Source organism: Hydra vulgaris, chromosome 12 (genome assembly GCF_038396675.1).
Source record: "Hydra vulgaris chromosome 12, alternate assembly HydraT2T_AEP".
In the NCBI taxonomy this organism is placed as follows: domain Eukaryota; kingdom Metazoa; phylum Cnidaria; class Hydrozoa; order Anthoathecata; family Hydridae; genus Hydra; species Hydra vulgaris.
The window spans coordinates 83,322,104-83,341,622 of NC_088931.1; the positions used below are offsets into that span (position 1 = coordinate 83,322,104).

Consider the following 19,519-nt stretch of genomic DNA (forward strand, 5'->3'; position numbering starts at 1 on the left):
GTTTTTTATTTCGCTGAATTATGTTGTTTCTGAAACGAACAGACCAAAAAAACCTAGAGAAAGTTGTTTTTGGTATGGATTTGTAGAAATAAAGACAAAAAACAACAATTCAGTTATAAAAACTCATGTTTATGTATAATATAATACTTTCGATACCACGAAAGAAACTTTTTACAGATAAAATAGTGCCCATTTTGTGATGAAAATTTGTAAAGTAATGTTTAAACTACAGTGGCTCAAACTCTAGACCAGCTTTGTCTATGGAATTTACGGCACAAGTTTATAGATGTCAGCAATCTACTAAGTGTTGATTGGGATTGCTCCATTTGGATAAGCTTTGGCTGTAGGGAGAGGCAGTACTGAACGATTGGATTTTCTCAAAGAAAATGTTTGAAAATGAAGTCCATCAATATACTTTCTGCAAATTATTTTTCCCTTTGTTTCAGTTCTGTGGCTCATATGCATAAAAGTTCTGATTTTGAATGTAACTTTTTCGTTTCTGGGCGCATTGTGGGCAGCTGTTTCATCGAACGTCATTGCTTTTTTTTTAAATTTAAGGCCACCAGATATTAAAATCAGCAATATCAGCATTTTTTACAATGATAACAGAAAATGCATTTTTCTTGTAGGATGACAGAATCAGATGATTATACTTTTTTAAGGCATAAATCCTATCAGTTATCCGGATTTTTTTTTTTTCAAGACTGAAAAGTCCCAATCACAAGGAAGAAAAGAGTGCCTCTTACAGGAAAATATTGGTCAAGGCTCTTAACCTTGTTTAGTGATACTAGTACAGAACATAGCCTAACAAGTGTGTGGGTTTTGTTTTGGCCGCCGCACCCGTCAGAAAACACATGCAACTTTTCTACGTTATTGCAGGAAGATTCTATATATTTTAATAGAAAGGAGTAAACTTCACCTGGTCTCTTTGCACCAACTCCTTCATAATACTAAAAATTGACACTATTATCTCGAAAGTTGTGTATGCAGAAAACATTAACAGTCAGCTGCCCGAGGTATAAATTCTCTTGAAACGGTATGCAAGGAAGTTGCAAATTTTGCACATAGTCTATACAAATTTCTCCCATTTTATCATCATCTTGACATTTTTTGTGCAATTTTTTTAATTTTTATGGAAAACATTTTGACTCTGCGAGCCATTTTCTCAACAGCTGCAGCAGTCTTAACATTGTCGCTTAAATATTTACTTTTAATTTTAACCTGTAACTCATCACATGTGCAGCATGTGCCAATTTTAGGTAATACAAACCTCAACGAAAATTCTTACTTAAATATTTTCAAATAAAATTTGTAATTTACATTGATTCCAGAACACTTCTGTTGAAACAAATATAAATAAGCAGAAAGTCTAAATCAGGACAAAAGCTCGTCACACTAAAAGTGAAAATGACAAAAAATACAACATTAAAAACCAGTTTTATTTTACATTTTTGTAATGACTACAAGAATTATTTCTTTTCTTTGCTTTTAAATCAGTCATATTTTTCACTAGAGTGTACTTTTTTCAGGAACAACTGGTCATTTTTTATCTTTTCATAGAACTGTGAGCAATTGAGATCAATATTTAACTTACAAAAAAGCAAACTTTTCACAGTAGAAACTAGCAAAGAACCTCTTTCAGGAGACCAAATATTGTTTATCATTGAAAACACCCTTTCCACAGCAGCTGAAGTTCCAGGAGACTGAAAATGTATTCCAACACCAGTGAAAAATTTGCTACTGAAACGCCCTTTTCTCCGAAATGTTTCATCATCAGGACCCAGTTTTCTTCACAACTCATATCATCAGATTTCCAAGTTTCAGAATTAGTTGACAAGTATGCCTTGACCAAAACAAATTCATCAAATAGTTCATCAGTATTTATAGCTGTACGTTCAATTTTTCGGTTAATTCTTTCTGCAGCTTCTTCCAACTCTGGAAATGTTATTGCACTGTTTTGAATCCACATAAACTTTTCAGTATCAGCAAAGCTATCTATCCAAAGGTCAATATAAGAAAGACATCTCTCGTAAAAACCAGTAAATTCTTTTTTGACAGCAATTTTGTCAATAATTCCGTCTTCAAATAGTTTTGCAAGTATCTTTTTAGCTTCCAGTGGAATAAACTTATTCTCAAATCTCTCCTTCAGATTATTTTGCAATACTTTTATCTCATTAACAATATCACATGCACTTGCTCTTGTTTTTTCAATTCTCAGAATTGTTTTGTTGAATGTCTGAAGCTGACCATGCCTTATCATGTCTGCTACCACTGCCATTTCTGCCAGCAGTGCCTAAAATTGCAAGAAAATAGTAAAAATTGAATGGAGAAGTTAAAGTTGCCAAGTCAACATTTTTCTCTTTTCTTTATTTTTTAGTTTTTGTCAAAATGATAATTTTTTCTTTTTTTGTTATGGTTTTTTAAAATCAGGACATTTTGGCACCTGATCAGGACAGTCAGGACAGACCCTTCAAATCAGGACAGTCCTGATGAAAATCAGGACTATGGTAGCCCTATTTATGACACTTTCAGGTTTATCATTTCCTAAACTATTTCGTCCTCGTTTATCACGAGGGCGTTGTCCTGTCTTCAAAAGATTGCCTAAAATTGCACTTAATTTGCCACTTATCACAAAGTGAATATTCATAAAAGCCAATTAGCATACCTAGTATTTTCAAGATGGTGTTGAAATTTCATAAATGTTACAACTCGTTTTTGCTTTGAAGACTCATTAAAGGGCTTAAGCCTTCTCCTTTGCTTAACCTCAGCAATACTTATCAACGACTGCAGATAACAATCTTGTTCGTTTTTAGTTTTAAAGGTAATAAACTTGTTAAATACTCTTAGTCGTTCATCCTCCCCATTGACTTTAAAACACTTTCTTCTGCATCCTAAAAAAGCAAAAGAAAATAAGTTAGTCAGGCGAACTCCAAGAAAATCAAAGACAAGGAAAAAAGTTTAAATTAGTTCAGTTGGGAATAGATAAAATAGGATTTACTCTAGGTTAAATTAGGTCACAAAATTTAGCTTATTTAGGTAGATTTCCTTTGAAGACTTAAACAACTTTTAATTGCAAGAAAACCTTAATAACCCTATTATTTTAGAAATTTGCCGATATTATACAAATTATACAATTAAATTATAAAATTAAATAATTATACGATTATGCAATTAAAATTATACAATTAAATAGTAAAATTATACATTATAATATTATACAAAAATTAATTGTTTGCCAATGATAATAATTTCTTTTTATCTCATAAAAACATAAAAACATTATTCCAAAATATAAACATTGAATTAACAAAAGTTTCTGATTGGTTTAAAATGAATAAGCGGTCAAAAAGTGTTGAGAAAACTAAATGGAAACTTTTTCATCAAACTTCAAAAAAAAATCTACTGCCTATTGTCATGCCCTTACTTTTTATTGACAGAGTTAAAAAAATAAAAAGAGAACTAACTACTAACTTTTTAGGAATCAATATTGATGAAAACCTTAATTGGAAGTATCACATTGATTTGTTGCGCAACAAAGTTGCTCGAAATATAGGAGTAATGTACAAAGCTAGAAATGCTTTACATAAACACAGTATAGCACAATTATATTTCTCTTTAACCCATTGCCACATAAATTATGCAAATATTGCCTGGGGTAATACCAATAAATCTAAACTGCTACTTCTTTATCGTCAGCAAAAGCATGTTGCTCGTCTTATCAATTATAAAGATTGATTTTCTCATGAAAAAACATTAATATTTCAAATGAAAACTCTTAATGTTTATCAGCAGAATATTTTTAATATACTTTGTTTTATGTACAAATGTAAAACCAACGCATCTCCTGTTTCTTTTCATAATCTATATGATCCACATCTGATCCACATCTTATGTGTTTATAAAAACAGTACTTTTAGAAATACTTTTGTGTTTATATAAAAGTATCAAGAATTTCTTTATACCAATTTTACTTATATATTCTTACGAAAATATATGTTCTCGCTAATTATTACTAGGACATTGTTTTGTTTTTTTATTTCATATTTCATGTTAATTTAATGTACTTAATATTCACGAGCGGTTCTCGATGATAAGGCCTGAAGGCCTACTGCGAGTCTCCGCGTTCTTTTTTTTTTTTTTTTATACCTGTATATTTTGTTATATTTTTTATAACGATTGTTATAACGATTTTTATCTTAACTGTCTTGTTGTATAAATTTATTGAATATTTAAGAAAAAAACAAAAAATTTAGAAAAAAAAAAAAATTTTTATCTTAAGTTATGTATGCCTACAAATTTCGTTGCTTTAATTTTTACTTATTTTAGCGAAAGGCTCAGCCGTTAGGGCGTTAAAAATATTACGCATTTGTTAAATAAGTAACAGCAAAAACAAAAACAAATGTTAACTTACTTGCAATATTCTCCAGGTTTTCTTTCAGGTATATCCTTTCAAGCGTAGTTTGTGTAGGGGCTTGCATCGACGCTAGCTTTCTTTATCATTTCATATTTGTAGACTTATTTACAACTCCTATTTTTCTTTTTTTTTTGTAAATGGCTGTTGTTTTCAGACTCTATTGTTAAATCAATTAAAATCTAAAAAACTCATAAATCGATTGAATCAACTTGATTTACTGTAACTACTCAACTAAATTAAACTTGCTTTTATTCCATTCATGTGAGAACTCATTGTACTGAATTAATCTCCGAGAGAATAATTCCAAAAAAAATTATTGTTTTGCAATCAATATTGGTTTTCTAAAAATATTTTTACAAATAATTGTCCAAAGGGAATCGCTTGTATTGCAATCGTTAGTGATTATTAAAAACAATTATTGCAAACGATTATTCGAAAGGAAATTAGTTGTGTAATCATTACAACTTCTATTCGCGCTGATTTATGATTTTAGATTGGGCTGCGTTAGCTGTTTCATAAAGAAACACCATAAGTCAGTGTCTTTTTCGTAAATTATCACAAAATCGTTTAGTAAGATAAATATTTCGAACTTAAGTTAGTGATAAATTTGGCTAGGAAAGATATTTAGCGTTAAAAAAATTTTATATCAAAGATTTTGTATCAAAGAATATAAAATCTTTGTTGAATATAAGTATTTGAATCTTTTTTTTTTTCATAGCCATATCCGTTCAGTTTTTATTTGATAATTTCTATCAGTGTGCGGAATGATATGGTGTTTGGTTTGACCCGGTTTTACTCTACTAAAGTTTCTCCTTAGATTAGATATTCATTTATGTTTGTTTGATTGTGTACTTTGTTTACTAAAGCGTAAAAAAAAGAGCCCTACTTTGGGGTCAACATTTCAAACCAACTATTACAATTAATTTTAGTAGCATTTGCAGGAAAGTATAATCGGTGATTAGAAAAAATTATGTCTTCAATTTGCCCCGCCAGTGTTTTTATTTATATAATTTTAAATAGTAAATGTTATTAAACGGCGAAACAAACAAACATATAAAGTACATCGGCATTGGTAAAGCCTATGGAAAATCACAAAACTCGAAATTAGAAGTTTTTATTTTAAGATAATATTTATTTACATATTTATATATTTAATACGTAATTATCTTCAAAAGAATTTAGTTATAAGTAATTTTAAATAAAACTTCTTTTTATGGATTTAACTCTGTTTGTTAAAAATATTTATTTTTACGATATTTCGAGAGAATATTAATACCCTCGTTAGAAAGTATATTAAAAACCGTTATATTATACAAAACCGTTTAAATTTACAAAACAATTTTCTTTGTAAAAGTTTTTTCTTGAGAGACGCCGAGATTATACATTTATATTTAATATACAGGAAACTGTTTATACAGGAAAACAATGAAACTGGTTATGGTTAAATGATCCTTTCTAAACATGTAGTTTCACATAAAAAAATGATCGTTGTCAATTACGCGTGAAATGCCGATATCCCTCAGTGGTATTCAATTTAATTTATATACAAACTAAATTCCCTAGATATTTACAATTATGCCTTTTATATATATATACAATTATTCACAAGCAATCATACCGTGACACCAATTGGTCATTTGCTATAACAATTTTACACGTAAATTCGTATTGCAAATGACTTCCTATTTAACAAATTTTGTTTATTACACTCCTACTTGGTCATTCCGACCACTTCACCTTACTGATTATAACTTTAAAATGTCTCGGCGTCTTGTTTGTTTTGTTTTTTTGGCAGCACAACATAAATATAGTCATCATCTTCCGAATGCTTATCTGAATCACTATTAACTCTTACGGATCTTAGGTCGCGTATCTGTCAGCACATATTGTTCACTTTTCTCCTTTTCTCCAAGATAATCCCTGTAATTCCAATTTTATGTTAAGAATCGCACTTTACCTATACCTTTTCGCTAAGTTTGGATTTGTTAGGTATTTTTTTTGTAGAAATCATCCTTATCGTTGTCAATTTCTCTCATTCTCTTTTTGTTTTGGTGTAACTTATTTGTAGGTGTAATAGAAGAGTTACAACTATCTATTGTTCTGACGTTGTACCAATAAACTGCCTCGAGTAACTCTCTTTGCCGTTTTTTGACACCTCGATATCATTGCTCTGTCTTACTGTTCCTGATGGTATCGAACCTTAAGAAAAGTTTAACATTTATTTATAAATTGTGAAAACAAAATTCTTCAGAATGCTGAATTATTATCCATCAGAACTTCTTTCGAATCTCCTCTTCGAGAAATATTGCGTTTAATTCTTGAATGATAGATGGACTGATTTGATTTTTAAGATGACGCCATATTGCATACCGTGTAGGCTTACAGTCAATTAGAACAAGATAGTACTCCCCCATTATAATGAGTTATACTCATACCAAGTCGTTGCCACGTTCTTTTTACTTTTACTTTCCCTTTCGGCCATTTTATTGAACTTGGATCAATTATTGACAGGATGTACATTTTTCAATTACTAGTTTCACTTCTTCCTTGCTTACTGATGAGTCAGTTCTACGAGCAAAATACAATGTTTTCTTCGCGCTTTAATGCCCTACGAATCTATAAATAAGATTAATTTCTTTGGAAGATAGCGGAGTTCTAATTATCTCACTTGCTGCCATTTCAGAAGGTTTATCAACAACTTTTAACCAACTGTCAGACACTCTAGTAAGAGCATCGGCTAATTTAAACTCCGATGCCACAAGCTTTGTATCCACTCTGAGTTGGCATTCTCCCACAATCTTAACAATAGTCTAAAGTCGCTTTCGAACAAACATTTTTTTAAAATCTTTTGTTCTCAATCTGAATTTTCTAGTGAGTGCGTCAGTAACCCAATTAAATACAATATTTTATTTAAATACTATCCCAATTAAATAACGGTAAACTTACAAATAATAATAATAAATGAATAAGAAAACATGCAACAATTTTAAACTTTTTTATTCAAAATAGTCATATCAATAAAAATAAAGCAGGTTTGAATACCTTTATTATTATTAAAACTTTTTATTGAAACGAGAATTCTAAGTATATACGAGTTAAATGTATTTAATATTTAATGTTTTGTATATATGTGGATAAGTAATTTATCCCTAGCCGTCTTCAAAGATCTTTTCTCTTTTAAACTAATCAGTAAATATATTTTGAGAAATAATAACTTTTTAAATTTTAGAATCTTTTTTTTTTTCTTTTCTTTTTCTATTTGCTATATTTTTCTATACAATGTCCTTATATTTGAAAATATTGTTGGCTTAGCATAGGAACAGCCACAAATTGTCATTAAGACTAATCCAAAGTAGCGTCCATTATTGACCAACGTTTGCGTACCAAAGTACTCCTCAAGCGCTGTGTTGGCGTTAGCAAGATTTGAACTCGTATCGTACAACAGTCCGAGTTTTAGCTTTTCGTTTGACCCTCTAACAAACAGTGCTATCCTGCCATTAATGTCCTGTCCATTTTTGTCAAATAAACTTTAACCAATTTTGTATTACCTATCGACCTTTGGAATAAAATTGTTTTTGTCCAATTTTAATTTTGAAGTACCTATTACTTTTTGACTTTTTAAAAAAAACAACTGAAAAAGTTGTTTTTTTAAAAAAGTCAAAAAGTAATAGGTACTTCAAAATTAAAATTGGACGAAAACCTCATTTTTTCATAAGATAATATATTGAGTTATTAGTAGTAAAAGTTAAAAATATATTTTGGTCTACTTTTTTATTGTTTTTTTATAATAAATATAACTGTTTTAAAATTTTGATATAAAAATTTTAAAACAGTTATACTTATTATAAAAAAAGAGAAAACAATCTGGTAATAAAATTGTGTTTCTATTTCTCATAAGAATAAAACATGAAAGATAAAACATGAACGTAAAGCAACTTAACGTAAACAAATATAAAGTGTTGTAAATAACCGCTGACCAAAATATAAAAACCATTATATATACAAAAATTTACAAAATATTCAATACAAATAACTATTACAAAGGGTCAGTAGAAATTGTTAAAAATTAATAAAATTATTAAAAACCATTAAAAATTATTTAGAATAAACAAATAATTTAGTATAAGTAAACTGCTTATTTGTTTATACTAAGGGTATGGATAAATGCACCATCTCGCAATCCGTTGCTAAAAGTTGGGGTATACTTTGAGTTTTTAAAGTATCGTTGATAATATGCCGGTTTTTTATTTGTTTGATCAAGTATACTAGAGGGCTTCTCAGTCAATTTTGAAGTGTATTGATTATTAATTAATGGGCCCCATACTGATACTTTTTGATTTGAAATTCCCCAAATCGATTGAAAGGAGCTTTCATCTTGCTCATAATTTGAGCGCTGACATGTCTCCAGAGGAGATTTTCTTATAATTGTTTTAGCAACATGAATTGGCTGTATTTGTTGTATCGATTGTATGGGTTCATGATCTTTATTTTGACTGTTTTCATGCCCTGCTGATTGATTACTGTTGGTTTCCATGTTTTCTACCTAAATATTAAATTATTTCCAAAACAGTCATTTTACTTTCTGATTCATTATAAGCAGCCATATTCATTATTATTATTTTTACTTACGTTTTTTTTAACAGCAGGTCCTACGTTAATTTTCTTCCCTTGAAAAATAACGTCTTTTCCATTAATAAGAGTTTCAACATCTTCCGCATTACTGAATGTTACAAACCCAAACCTCTTCGAAACGCCAAATTTATCTAAAACAACTTTTGCTTCTACTACGTTACCATAGTTGGCAAAAAACGTACCAAGATCTTCAGCTCCTGCATCAGGAGGAAGACAACCAACAAACAGCCTATTAGGATAATGGGTACCGTAAATTACTGAAGTATGCTCTCCAGTCTAAAATAAAGCAATTCTAATTAAGTAGTCTAATTAGAAAACCAAATAAAAAAAAGAAAAAAAAAAGGAATCTTTTGTTTAACTTCTATGTAAAAATTAAGTTAAAAGCGTAACTAAATATTTTATAATAACACACAAAATAATCAAAAAGCACAAACCATTATTCTTCAGTTCTGTCTTTTTGCCAGCTACTGCACTGCACAATGTTTTTCAACAATATTTATTTTAAAACTAATAGCTCTCTTATGAATACAGTTATATATAAATCATTGTTATTAGTATTTTTAATTGCGAGCAAACTGTGTCGTTAGACAATTGATAAAAATAAAAACAGTATTTCAGGAACATTATGCTAAAGTGTGAACTTATTAAAAGTATCCAACCAACCAAATCTGGCATAAGTATGTGTAAAGAAAAATTTACTTTTTATTATTTTTTTATTTTTATTATTTACAACTGACTTTTTTTTTTGAATTAGTAATAATTCAAAAAAAAAAAGAAAACCCCCAACAAAAATAACATTTATTAGTAATATTTACTACTTACATTAATGCCAATGACATTATATTACCCTTACAAGAAATGAAAATTAAATGAAAATTTTAATATTATTTCTTTCTCGTGATGGCATCATGCAATTAAAACTCAAGAAAGAAATACAAATTTTCATTCTCTATTATTTAGATTACATTAACGGTATGAAGCAGTTACAAAGCTGACGTCAGAACTTTTACAAAGGTTTTTTATTTAATAAAAAATGAATTTTTTTTATGACTACAATAATATAATGATGGTTTTAATTGTGAAAAATTGTGAGATAATTTTACTAATAAAGTAATATATATTACTAATAAAGTAAATATATTTTACTAATAAAGTAAATAAAATAATATATACTGCTAATAAAGTAATATATTATAATAAAGATTTTTTGGCCTTTGTTATAAATTTTTTTTTTATTATGCACTCTGTAAAGCTTAAATCTCCCTTAATTTGAGGGCGTAACAAATTTTACATAGCTTTGAATAAAGATTTATAAACAAACCTGTAAAACCTATTGATAGATATAAATTAATATGAGTGTTTGAATTTTTTTTTATAAACTTGTTACATTCAAGTTTTCGAAAGGGGAAAGGGAAAAACAAAACTTTTGGAGGCCATATTGTTTCCAGGTTCTAACCATCACATTCTTTTCACAAAATAATCTTATTTGATATAAGTAAAAACATGTGAATATTCGAATATTCAGTTTGCACTATGTATACAACCATGTTTTTCACCAGAAGTTAGTTTTTGGTTTCAATAACTAAAAATAGTGATGCTGCCTCTATTGTCAATCACTGTTGACTGTTATCTCTACAAGTTATGCAACTATTGTACACTCGAACTTAAAATTGCTGCATTCTTGAAAATTGTAAATAAGGAACACTTTACGACTTAAGAAGCATGCAATTAGAATCAACGTTTTTATGTGAATACTATTACACATTCTCATAATTACTTTAAAATTGTTTCAAACTATTTCAAAATTAGTTAATTATATATTTTTTACTGATATGAAAGTAATGTTTCCTGTTCAGACTCAATAAAAAAAAATTATCTTTTTAACATAAAAACGGAGTTAATAAATAAAAAAAAAAAACTTTTCAACGTAAAAACGGTGTTAATAAATCTTAATGAGTAGTTTACAAATAATAACTTTCCGTGAATAAAACAAAATATATTTTATTTATAAAACCGTATAAATCAAAGAACACTTCATTTAAACCTAAATTAACAATAAACAACAACAACAACGAAAAAAAAAAAATTTAAATTGGAAAAATTTCTCTTAGTCCCTAAGTTAAAAAGACGTCTTTTTTAGGTCCTTAGTGTTAAAATTTATTTTCAAAAAAAGTTGAAAATAAATTTTAACACTAGGGACCTAAAAAAGACGTCTTTTGAACGTTCAAAGACGTTTAGAACGTTTAAAAGGCGTCTTCTTTACGTAACTTGTAACCACTAGGCTCTTCCATCAAAATATATAAAGAATCTTGGAGTAACTTCTTTAACGAATTAGTGGTTTGTTTTATGTGTTTTATATATATTCAGTTAGCTCTTATTCACCAATATATATTCATTTTTTAATATCTATTTAGTTTTTATTATGATGACGTTTTGACTATTCTCTTTTTTTTTTCAACCATATCAATAAAAATTTACAAGTGCTCGTCGTAAATTAATAGAATTTGGTTAGGTGTCACTCATATAGTTACAAACTAGTCAATGGAGTGACACCTAAAAAAAAACATAAAAAATATAAATAAGAGAGAGAAAAAAGAAAAGATTGTTAAACAAATAATAATGATATGTGTAATAATTATTGTAATAATACAAAATAATAATAATAATAATAAAGTATCAATAATATTAGGAACAATTATAATACAATATAAATTATGTTATTATTATAATTAAATATAATAATAACACAATAATAATAATAATAATACAATAATAAATAAATGTAATATAGATAAATAATAAATAAAGCAAAAATCAAACCACTTGTTCGTTAAAGAAATTATATATCAAAGATAACTTCAGTACAGAGAGAAATTATGAAGAAATACACTCCAACAATATATTTTTAAATTGAATTCTGTTAAGCAGTAAATAATCCGTTACAAGAGGATATTTTTTTTAGACTTTTTTATTAATGCAGGAATATACTGATTCCATTGGGAAATACATAGTTGTTTTATGGAAAACTTACCATATTTAATTTAGGAATACAGAAAATATGGTATGTTTTATGGAAAACTTACCATATTTTCTGTATTCCTGGTGTGATGATTGTGAATTTCATTTGTTCTAATAAAAAAATTTAAAAAAGAGTTTGGTAGTTTATTTTGGAGAAAGTTAAACACAAAAAGAAAAGTAAAACCTTACAAGATCATAAAGTTTTTGGATTTTTAGTTCAGAAATTTTTTTTTGGATATCAGATCTAATAGGTGAAAACGTCATTATTCTAATAGATGCGCGTTGTAAACTAGCAATGTTATTAAGTAAAAAGTTACTTTTTTGACCCCAAACAATACAACAATAGCAAAGGTGAGAAGAGAATAAAGAAGAATAAATCATTCGAAGAATTTGGATAGGAACATAGTAATGAGTTAGAAAAAGCATACTGTTAGCTCGTGTAAGTTTTTTTTTAAGATGATACTGTTGATTATACCAAGATAGGTTTTCATCAAGATATACTCCAAGGTATTTTATATATTTTGACGGAAAAAAATTTTTTCCGTTAATTTTAATTTTAATATTATCAATAGTTTTTTGAGGGGAATGAAAAATAATGTATTCAGTTTTATTGACATTCAATGAAATAAGATTACTATTTAACCAGTTACATAAGCGATAAAGATCTTGATTAACTTTTTTACAAAGAGTCGTAAGTGATTTGTTGATATATAAAAGATTGGTATCATCAGCATAATGATGTACCTTAGATTTTTTGAATGAACAAGATAAATCATTTATATATAATAAAAACAATAACGGTCCAAGAACGGAACCTTGTGGAACACCATATTTAATAACTTTATGTTTGGATTCAAATCCATTAATTGAACAAACTGAGTGCGATCCCTAACATAGGAAGAAAACCAATGATTAACAATACCACGTATTCCGTAGTAGTTTAACTTTTTTATTAGAATGTTGTGATCAACCTTATCAAAAGCTTTTTGAAGATCTATAAATACACCACAAACAAAGGAACCTCTGTCAATTGCACCACGAATCATTTCAGTAATGCTAATAAGAGCATGAGAAGTGGAGTGATTTGAGCGAAACCCAAATTGTCGAATATGAAAACAAGCAGAATTATTCAAGAAGTTGTAAATACGAGAATACATAAGTTTTTCTAAAAGTTTGCTGATAGAATTGATAATAATGAATTTGGTTTGTAGTTATTACATTCAAGTTTTGAGTCTCTTTTATGAATTGGGATAACAGAAGCAGTTTTGAAGATATCAGGGAATACATCAGTGATGAATGACAGAATAAATAGTTCAGAAAGTACAGGAGAGATATCAGTTGCAAGAGCTTTAAAAGTAGATATTAAAATACTGTTAGGTCCCGAAGCCTTGTTGTCATTAAGAGAATGAATAATAGATAATACTTCGTTTTTGTCTGTAGGTTCTATGAATATTGATTTAAGATTAGGATTTTTAAGATATTTATTAAAGTCAGTGGATGAGTGAATTTTTTTCTGTAATTTGGAACTGAACTGGATTTCTGTAATTTTGAACGGAACTGAAACAAAGAATGAACTAAAAGATTCCGAAATTTTAATAGGGTCATATATCATGGAGTTGTTAGAAGATATGCAAGAAGGATATGAGTTAACTGTCGAACTAATGATTAAAAGATTCCTAATTTCATCCCATGTAGATTTCAAATTTTTGGCATTATCAGAGAAGAACATAGAGTAATGGTTCTTTTTACTACAACGGGTGAGAGTAACAAGTAAGTTTCTATATGCTTTATAAGATTTTTCTTGATTTTGTTATTAGGATTCTTTGTTTTAAGAGATTCGTTAAATATTTTATTTCGTATTTTAATTGAAGTCAAGATTGCTTGTGTTATCCAAGGTTTGAGACACCTTGATAAACAGCAATTGATGAATTTTTTTATGGTGCATGTTTATCTAAAAGAGAATTGAAACTTGTGAAAAACTCTTCAAATGACTTTTTAGTCTTACCTTCGTCGACATTGATTTCATTAGTCCAGCTAATTTTTGAGAAATCACTACATAATTCCTCGCATTTTATTTTTTTTAAATTCCAACGAAAAATGCAGCTTTTACGAGGATTAATTTTGGTTCTATATAATGGATGTATTAAAAATTGGGGTAAATGATCTGATACCGTAGAAGTAAAATTACCAGCAAAAATATTTGTAGAAGTTGCATTAGAAAATATATAATCAATTAGAATTTTGAAGTGATTTGTGATTCTTGTTGGCAGTGAAATAAAGGGAAGTAATTTATTTAAAGTTATGGTGTCTAAAAATTCAGAGAGAGAATTATCTGAGTTTTCTAATAAAAGATCGACATTAAAATCGCCAATTAAAAAATTTGCTTTGTTTTTTACCATAGATAGCTTTTCAAAAAGTGGAATTAAATATGATTTAATAAATTCTGAAATATCCATATTAGGGTGGCGATAAATACAGCCAATAATAATGTTTGATTTTTTAGGAAAAGTGATTTCCACAAACACAGATTCTAAAAACTTTGGTTTAAGCATATTAAGATCGTTTCGAGGTTTATAAATTAATGTATTAGATATATAAAGTAAAGTTCCTACAAAATAAGATTTTATTGGAGTGTGCTCATAAACATAACCGGTAAGATTTAATGGGATAGTTGGTAGGATGTCATTTTTTAGTTTAGTTTCAGTTATGCCAATAATACTAAATTCATGGTTAATAAGAGATAAAAGTGAGTTTAATTCGTCAAAATTTTTAATAAGAGAAGCAATATGTAAATAATATATGTATATATATGTATTAAAGTAATAGAAATATTATAATATTTTCACTAATATTGATATTACCGCTATTATTTGTTTAACTTTTTCAGTCTGCTCTATTTCTGAAAAAATATTGTTAAATTTGAAAACAATTTTTCTTATTGTTTAAAGTTGACTTACCTAAATCCAAAAATGTAAGTAATTAAAAATTATATGTAATTTAAAATACGTTTTATTACGGTTTTTAGACGTCTTAAATACGTCTTGTTTTCTTTAGGCGTGTAAAACTTGAATTTATTTTATTTGTATTTATATTATGGTTTATGACTTGAATAGATTTATATAGCAAAAAAAAAATTCATAAGTAGCAATCTTATATGACAACTATTTTCAAAAAAAACGTGTAATTAATATAAGAATTTATACAATTTTTACTAAAAACAATTTTTTTACACACGTTTGGTTTGCAAAAAAGCCATTAAACCGAGCAATTTTATTATTTGTATTGTGCTAAATCAGTAAATATTTTTCAATAAACGCATAACGAGTAAAGAACGTCTTAAAGGCGAGAAAAACACGTTCAGATATCTAAAAGACGTTTGTCAAACGTTTTAAAAATGTAGTGAGTTTAATTGATTACCAAACTCTAGTCTGTTCTATATGTTGATTTTTTTTTTTTTTAAACAAACTACTGAGTAATTCCATGTCGAATCAGCAAAAAAACCAAAAATATCAACCCGTGTCTTGGATTTGCTAATTTAACTATATTTTATAGGGTTATTTTATATTTTTTATGAAAATTAGGAAAATCTGAAATTTGGAACCTCCAACTTCTCATGGTTCTAGAGATATTCTCGATTTAATTTTCTTATTTATGCCGGCTCGCCATTTTTAGCAAAATGCTTTTTTGTCGTAATAACAATCTCAATGCAACTAAAGCATAGAACAAACAAACTCGTAAAAAAAAGCCGATAATTTTAAACAAATCCGATTGGTTGTTAATGGCAAACCGAACAACTTTATATATATTGGTATTTAATTTATGCAAATAAAGAACTCGTAAATAATGGCAAAATATTATAAACAACCGAAGCGTCTGTTATAACAGTTTTGCAGGGGATATATCAATATAATTATAAAGATATCTTGAACATGGCCCCCACAAAAGGGGGCTGGCGGTACTGTAACACTGAGGCCCGTAGGTAACACCATGAAAAACTCAAATTACAAGCATAAATCTAATCCTCAAAAGAGAAAACTAAAATTGAGATAAGATCAAAAGAATCTCTTGGTAGTCAATCAACAACCATATTGAGGATTGCAGTCTGCAATCCTCAGTTTGCAATTTGTTCTATGAAATTTGCAGAAAGCATAACTGTAGCAATGATGTCAGCGCTGAAAATCATTTTAATATAGATTCAATAGGTGAAAAATCAGACAAAGTAAATGCGCATGAATCTACTGCTTCTGATGGACAAGACACAAGAAATAAGTCTAACGATAGTGTGGCAGAAAAAGAATTTAATGCAGATGATACTTCTGATTCTAATGTAATTAAAAACACTGAGATGATCCTTGATGCCCCTGGTATATGGCCTAAATTGATTTCAGATTGACAGCGCCAATGAATAGTAACATTTTGCAGCTTTTGGGGAAGTTAGGCAGATATATGAAAAATTAACTAAACTTTTGTTAATTTTTCAAAAATATCTTGCAAAGAAAAAATATTTTCGAAAAAATATTTTGCGGCAAAAAAAATTTTTTCCCCCAAAAAAGGGCCCGCAAACGGGCCTAACATAGGGCCCTGTTTTATAATGCAGGGCCATGATCTTGAAGTTTTTGTTTGACATAACTTATAAACTTGATTACAATTTAATACATTTGCGTTGGTATATTTTTAAAAATATGCTACTTTTAAAAGCAGTTGGAATGAATTTTGAAATATATATGTTTCATTTCGCGCTGTGCTAACAACAAAAAGTATTTATCTTAATACAATACTGAAGTCATAATAGCTATTTGTATCGACTTAGTGTTCAAATATATAATTGTTTTTATAACAATAAGTTAAAATTAACTTAAGTTACTTTTAAATTATTGTAATAAAAAAAAAATGTCAATTAAATTTTACCACATTATAAGTAGTAAACTTCAATTGACATTTGGTTTTTTTTATTTTTAATTTATTTGTCAAAAAAAATTTTAATTTTTAAATTTTTAAAATATTTGTTATAAAAATAAAAGAAACCAAATGTCAATTAAAGTTAAGGGGAGAGTGGGGAGAAGTGGGACACATGTATTTATTTTCGACGGTTGTTTTTTTTTTTTTTTTTTTTTTTTTAATTTTATTTGCCGTATAATACTATTTACAATGAGAAAAATCGTTTACATATATAATAAATGGGCGGAGCAAGAAGAAGAGATACTGTCTTATCACCGAGCCCCGTTAACATAGAAGCCGTCAGTTAATATTACAATTTAAAAACTTTAAACATAAATATATATATATATATATACACACATACATATATAAATATATATATATATATATATATATATATATATATATATATATATATATATATATATATATATATATATATATATACATACACACACACACACACACACACACATATATATATATATATATATATATATATATATATATATATATATATATATATATATATATATATATATATATATATATATATATATATATATATATATACACATACATACACACATACATATATATATATAAATACACATTTCTACAAAGATATTATAAAACTTATAATAAGATATTAAAATAGCATAAGTTTTCAATAACAAAATATTTAAATGAAAAATAAAAGTCAGAAGATCAAAAAAAAATAAGTTATGACTTTTTCACACACAAAAAAAAAAGTAGATGAACCCCTATTCAGTTTATATATTTTTTTATTATTTTATAATCAAATTTTAAAATAAATATTTTAGATCGAAATTTTTTCCTAATTAGAAACGTTTACATACTATTTTGAATTGTTCATTTTTGAATTGTTGTACCTTTTTCTATTTTATAGGGAAATACATTTATCATCCAACATTTAGTTATTAAATTTATATTTAATAACTAAATGTTGGATGAACCCACTTCTTAACAGTTTTGCGTTATTTTATTGCGGAAATTTCTAGAACATTTTTAGTTACAATTTTTTATAGTTTTCAAAATAAAAATATTGATACGTTTAATTGAAATATTTAATTATAGCTTTACTTCTTATACAGTGGATTTAAAACAAAATTTGGAAAGAGAGATCTTTATTAAAGATAAATTTGGTTTGATTCTTCATTATTGTTTGGAGTAAATCGAGAATTCTTTTTACATCAATAATTTGAAAGCATTTGAAAGCAAAAGGCATGCATAAAAGTTTTTTTAATCTTAAATTAAATCATAATTTCATTATAGTCTGATATAAGATATATTAATAACAGTGACCTTAATACCATTACAAATAAATATTTTTTATCAAACCTAATTTCTTTTAAATTTCAGGTCATGCCTAGTCTAGGCATGCCTAGTCTAGGCATTGTAATATTTATTTATTTCACTTTTTCTTTTATAAACTCTAGGCCCTAGAGTTAATAAAAGAAAAAGTGAAACTACAAAATGGGATGAATCTTAGAGAAGCAGCATATTCAGCTGGTATTTCTAAGTCTGCACTTCATAGGTGTATAAAAAAAAGTGTCAATATCCAGCTATTACTCTTCAACCAAGTTATCAACATTCTAAGATTTTTTCTGTTGCACAAGAACAAACACTGAGCACTTATCTAAAGTCATGTTCTGATATGTTATATGACCTTACACCAGTTCAAGTAAAAGCTCTAGCTTTTGAGATAGCTCAAGCAAACAAAATAAAATGTCCCTTGCGTTGGATAGAGCAAAAAAAAGGCTGCTCAAAATTGGTAAACAGTATTTTTAAAAAGAAACCCAAAACTATCTGTTAAAAAACCAGAGGCAACTTCAATTGTAAGGGCATCGGTATTTAATCGGTATACTATTGATATTTTCCTTTAACAAGTTACAAGAAGGTATATCAGAGTCTAAAGCAACCTCATTTAAAATTTTTAATCTTGATGAGGTTTTACTACTGTGCAAAAAACTCCTTGTGTCATTGCATCAGGAAACAAAGCAAGTTGGGCAAATAACATCTAGAGAAAGAAGTGAATTAGTAGCAGTATATTGCATTGTCTCCGCAGCTGGTGTAGCAACACCCCTGTTATTATTTTTCCAAGAAAATTATTTAGAAACCCACTAATGAAAGGAGCACCAGAAGGTTCTATTAGATTAGCCAATCAACCTGGATGGATGCTAAAATATTTATAGATGTTTTAAAGTATTTTTTTAAGTTTGCTTGCCCAACAGCCGATCACAAAGTTTTATTGATTATGGATAATCATGAAAGCCACCTTTCACTACAGTCACTTGAATATGCAAAAGAGAACCATGTTTGTATGATGACATTGTCACCACATACTTCACATAAGACACAACCTTTAGATAGGTCTGTTTTTTGTCCAATGAAAACATATTTTAATGCAGCTGCCAATAGGTGGATAATTAGCAATTCAGGACAAGCCATTACAATTTATGTGATGGCCAGTCTCATTTGAGAAGCATAGGAAAA

General features: G+C 27.8%; 3 protein-coding genes across 3 annotated transcripts in view; 1 reads left to right on the plus strand and 2 right to left on the minus strand.

The window, feature by feature from the left end:
• Positions 1-8,282: 8,282 nt before the first annotated feature.
• Positions 8,283-9,617, minus strand: LOC100203225 (uncharacterized). Its single transcript, XM_065814710.1, has 3 exons — positions 9,481-9,617; positions 9,044-9,322; positions 8,283-8,957 (listed from the first exon to the last, which is right to left on the minus strand). Exons 1-3 carry the CDS (start codon positions 9,481-9,483, stop codon positions 8,550-8,552), a joined length of 690 nt encoding a protein of 229 aa, XP_065670782.1. The 5' UTR covers positions 9,484-9,617; the 3' UTR covers positions 8,283-8,549.
• A 45-nt stretch (positions 9,618-9,662) lies between these two features.
• The window catches only part of LOC100213564 (uncharacterized), an 82,480-nt gene continuing 72,623 nt past the window's right edge, over positions 9,663-19,519 (plus strand). Inside the window, exons 1-2 of the mRNA XM_065814709.1 lie at positions 9,663-9,723; positions 10,007-10,060. The gene's annotated coding sequence lies outside the window, so the exon portion shown is untranslated. The remainder of the gene's footprint in view (positions 9,724-10,006; positions 10,061-19,519) is intronic.
• LOC136088416 (uncharacterized) lies at positions 13,230-13,793 on the minus strand. Its single transcript, XM_065812124.1, has one exon. It carries the CDS (start codon positions 13,791-13,793, stop codon positions 13,230-13,232), a length of 564 nt encoding a protein of 187 aa, XP_065668196.1.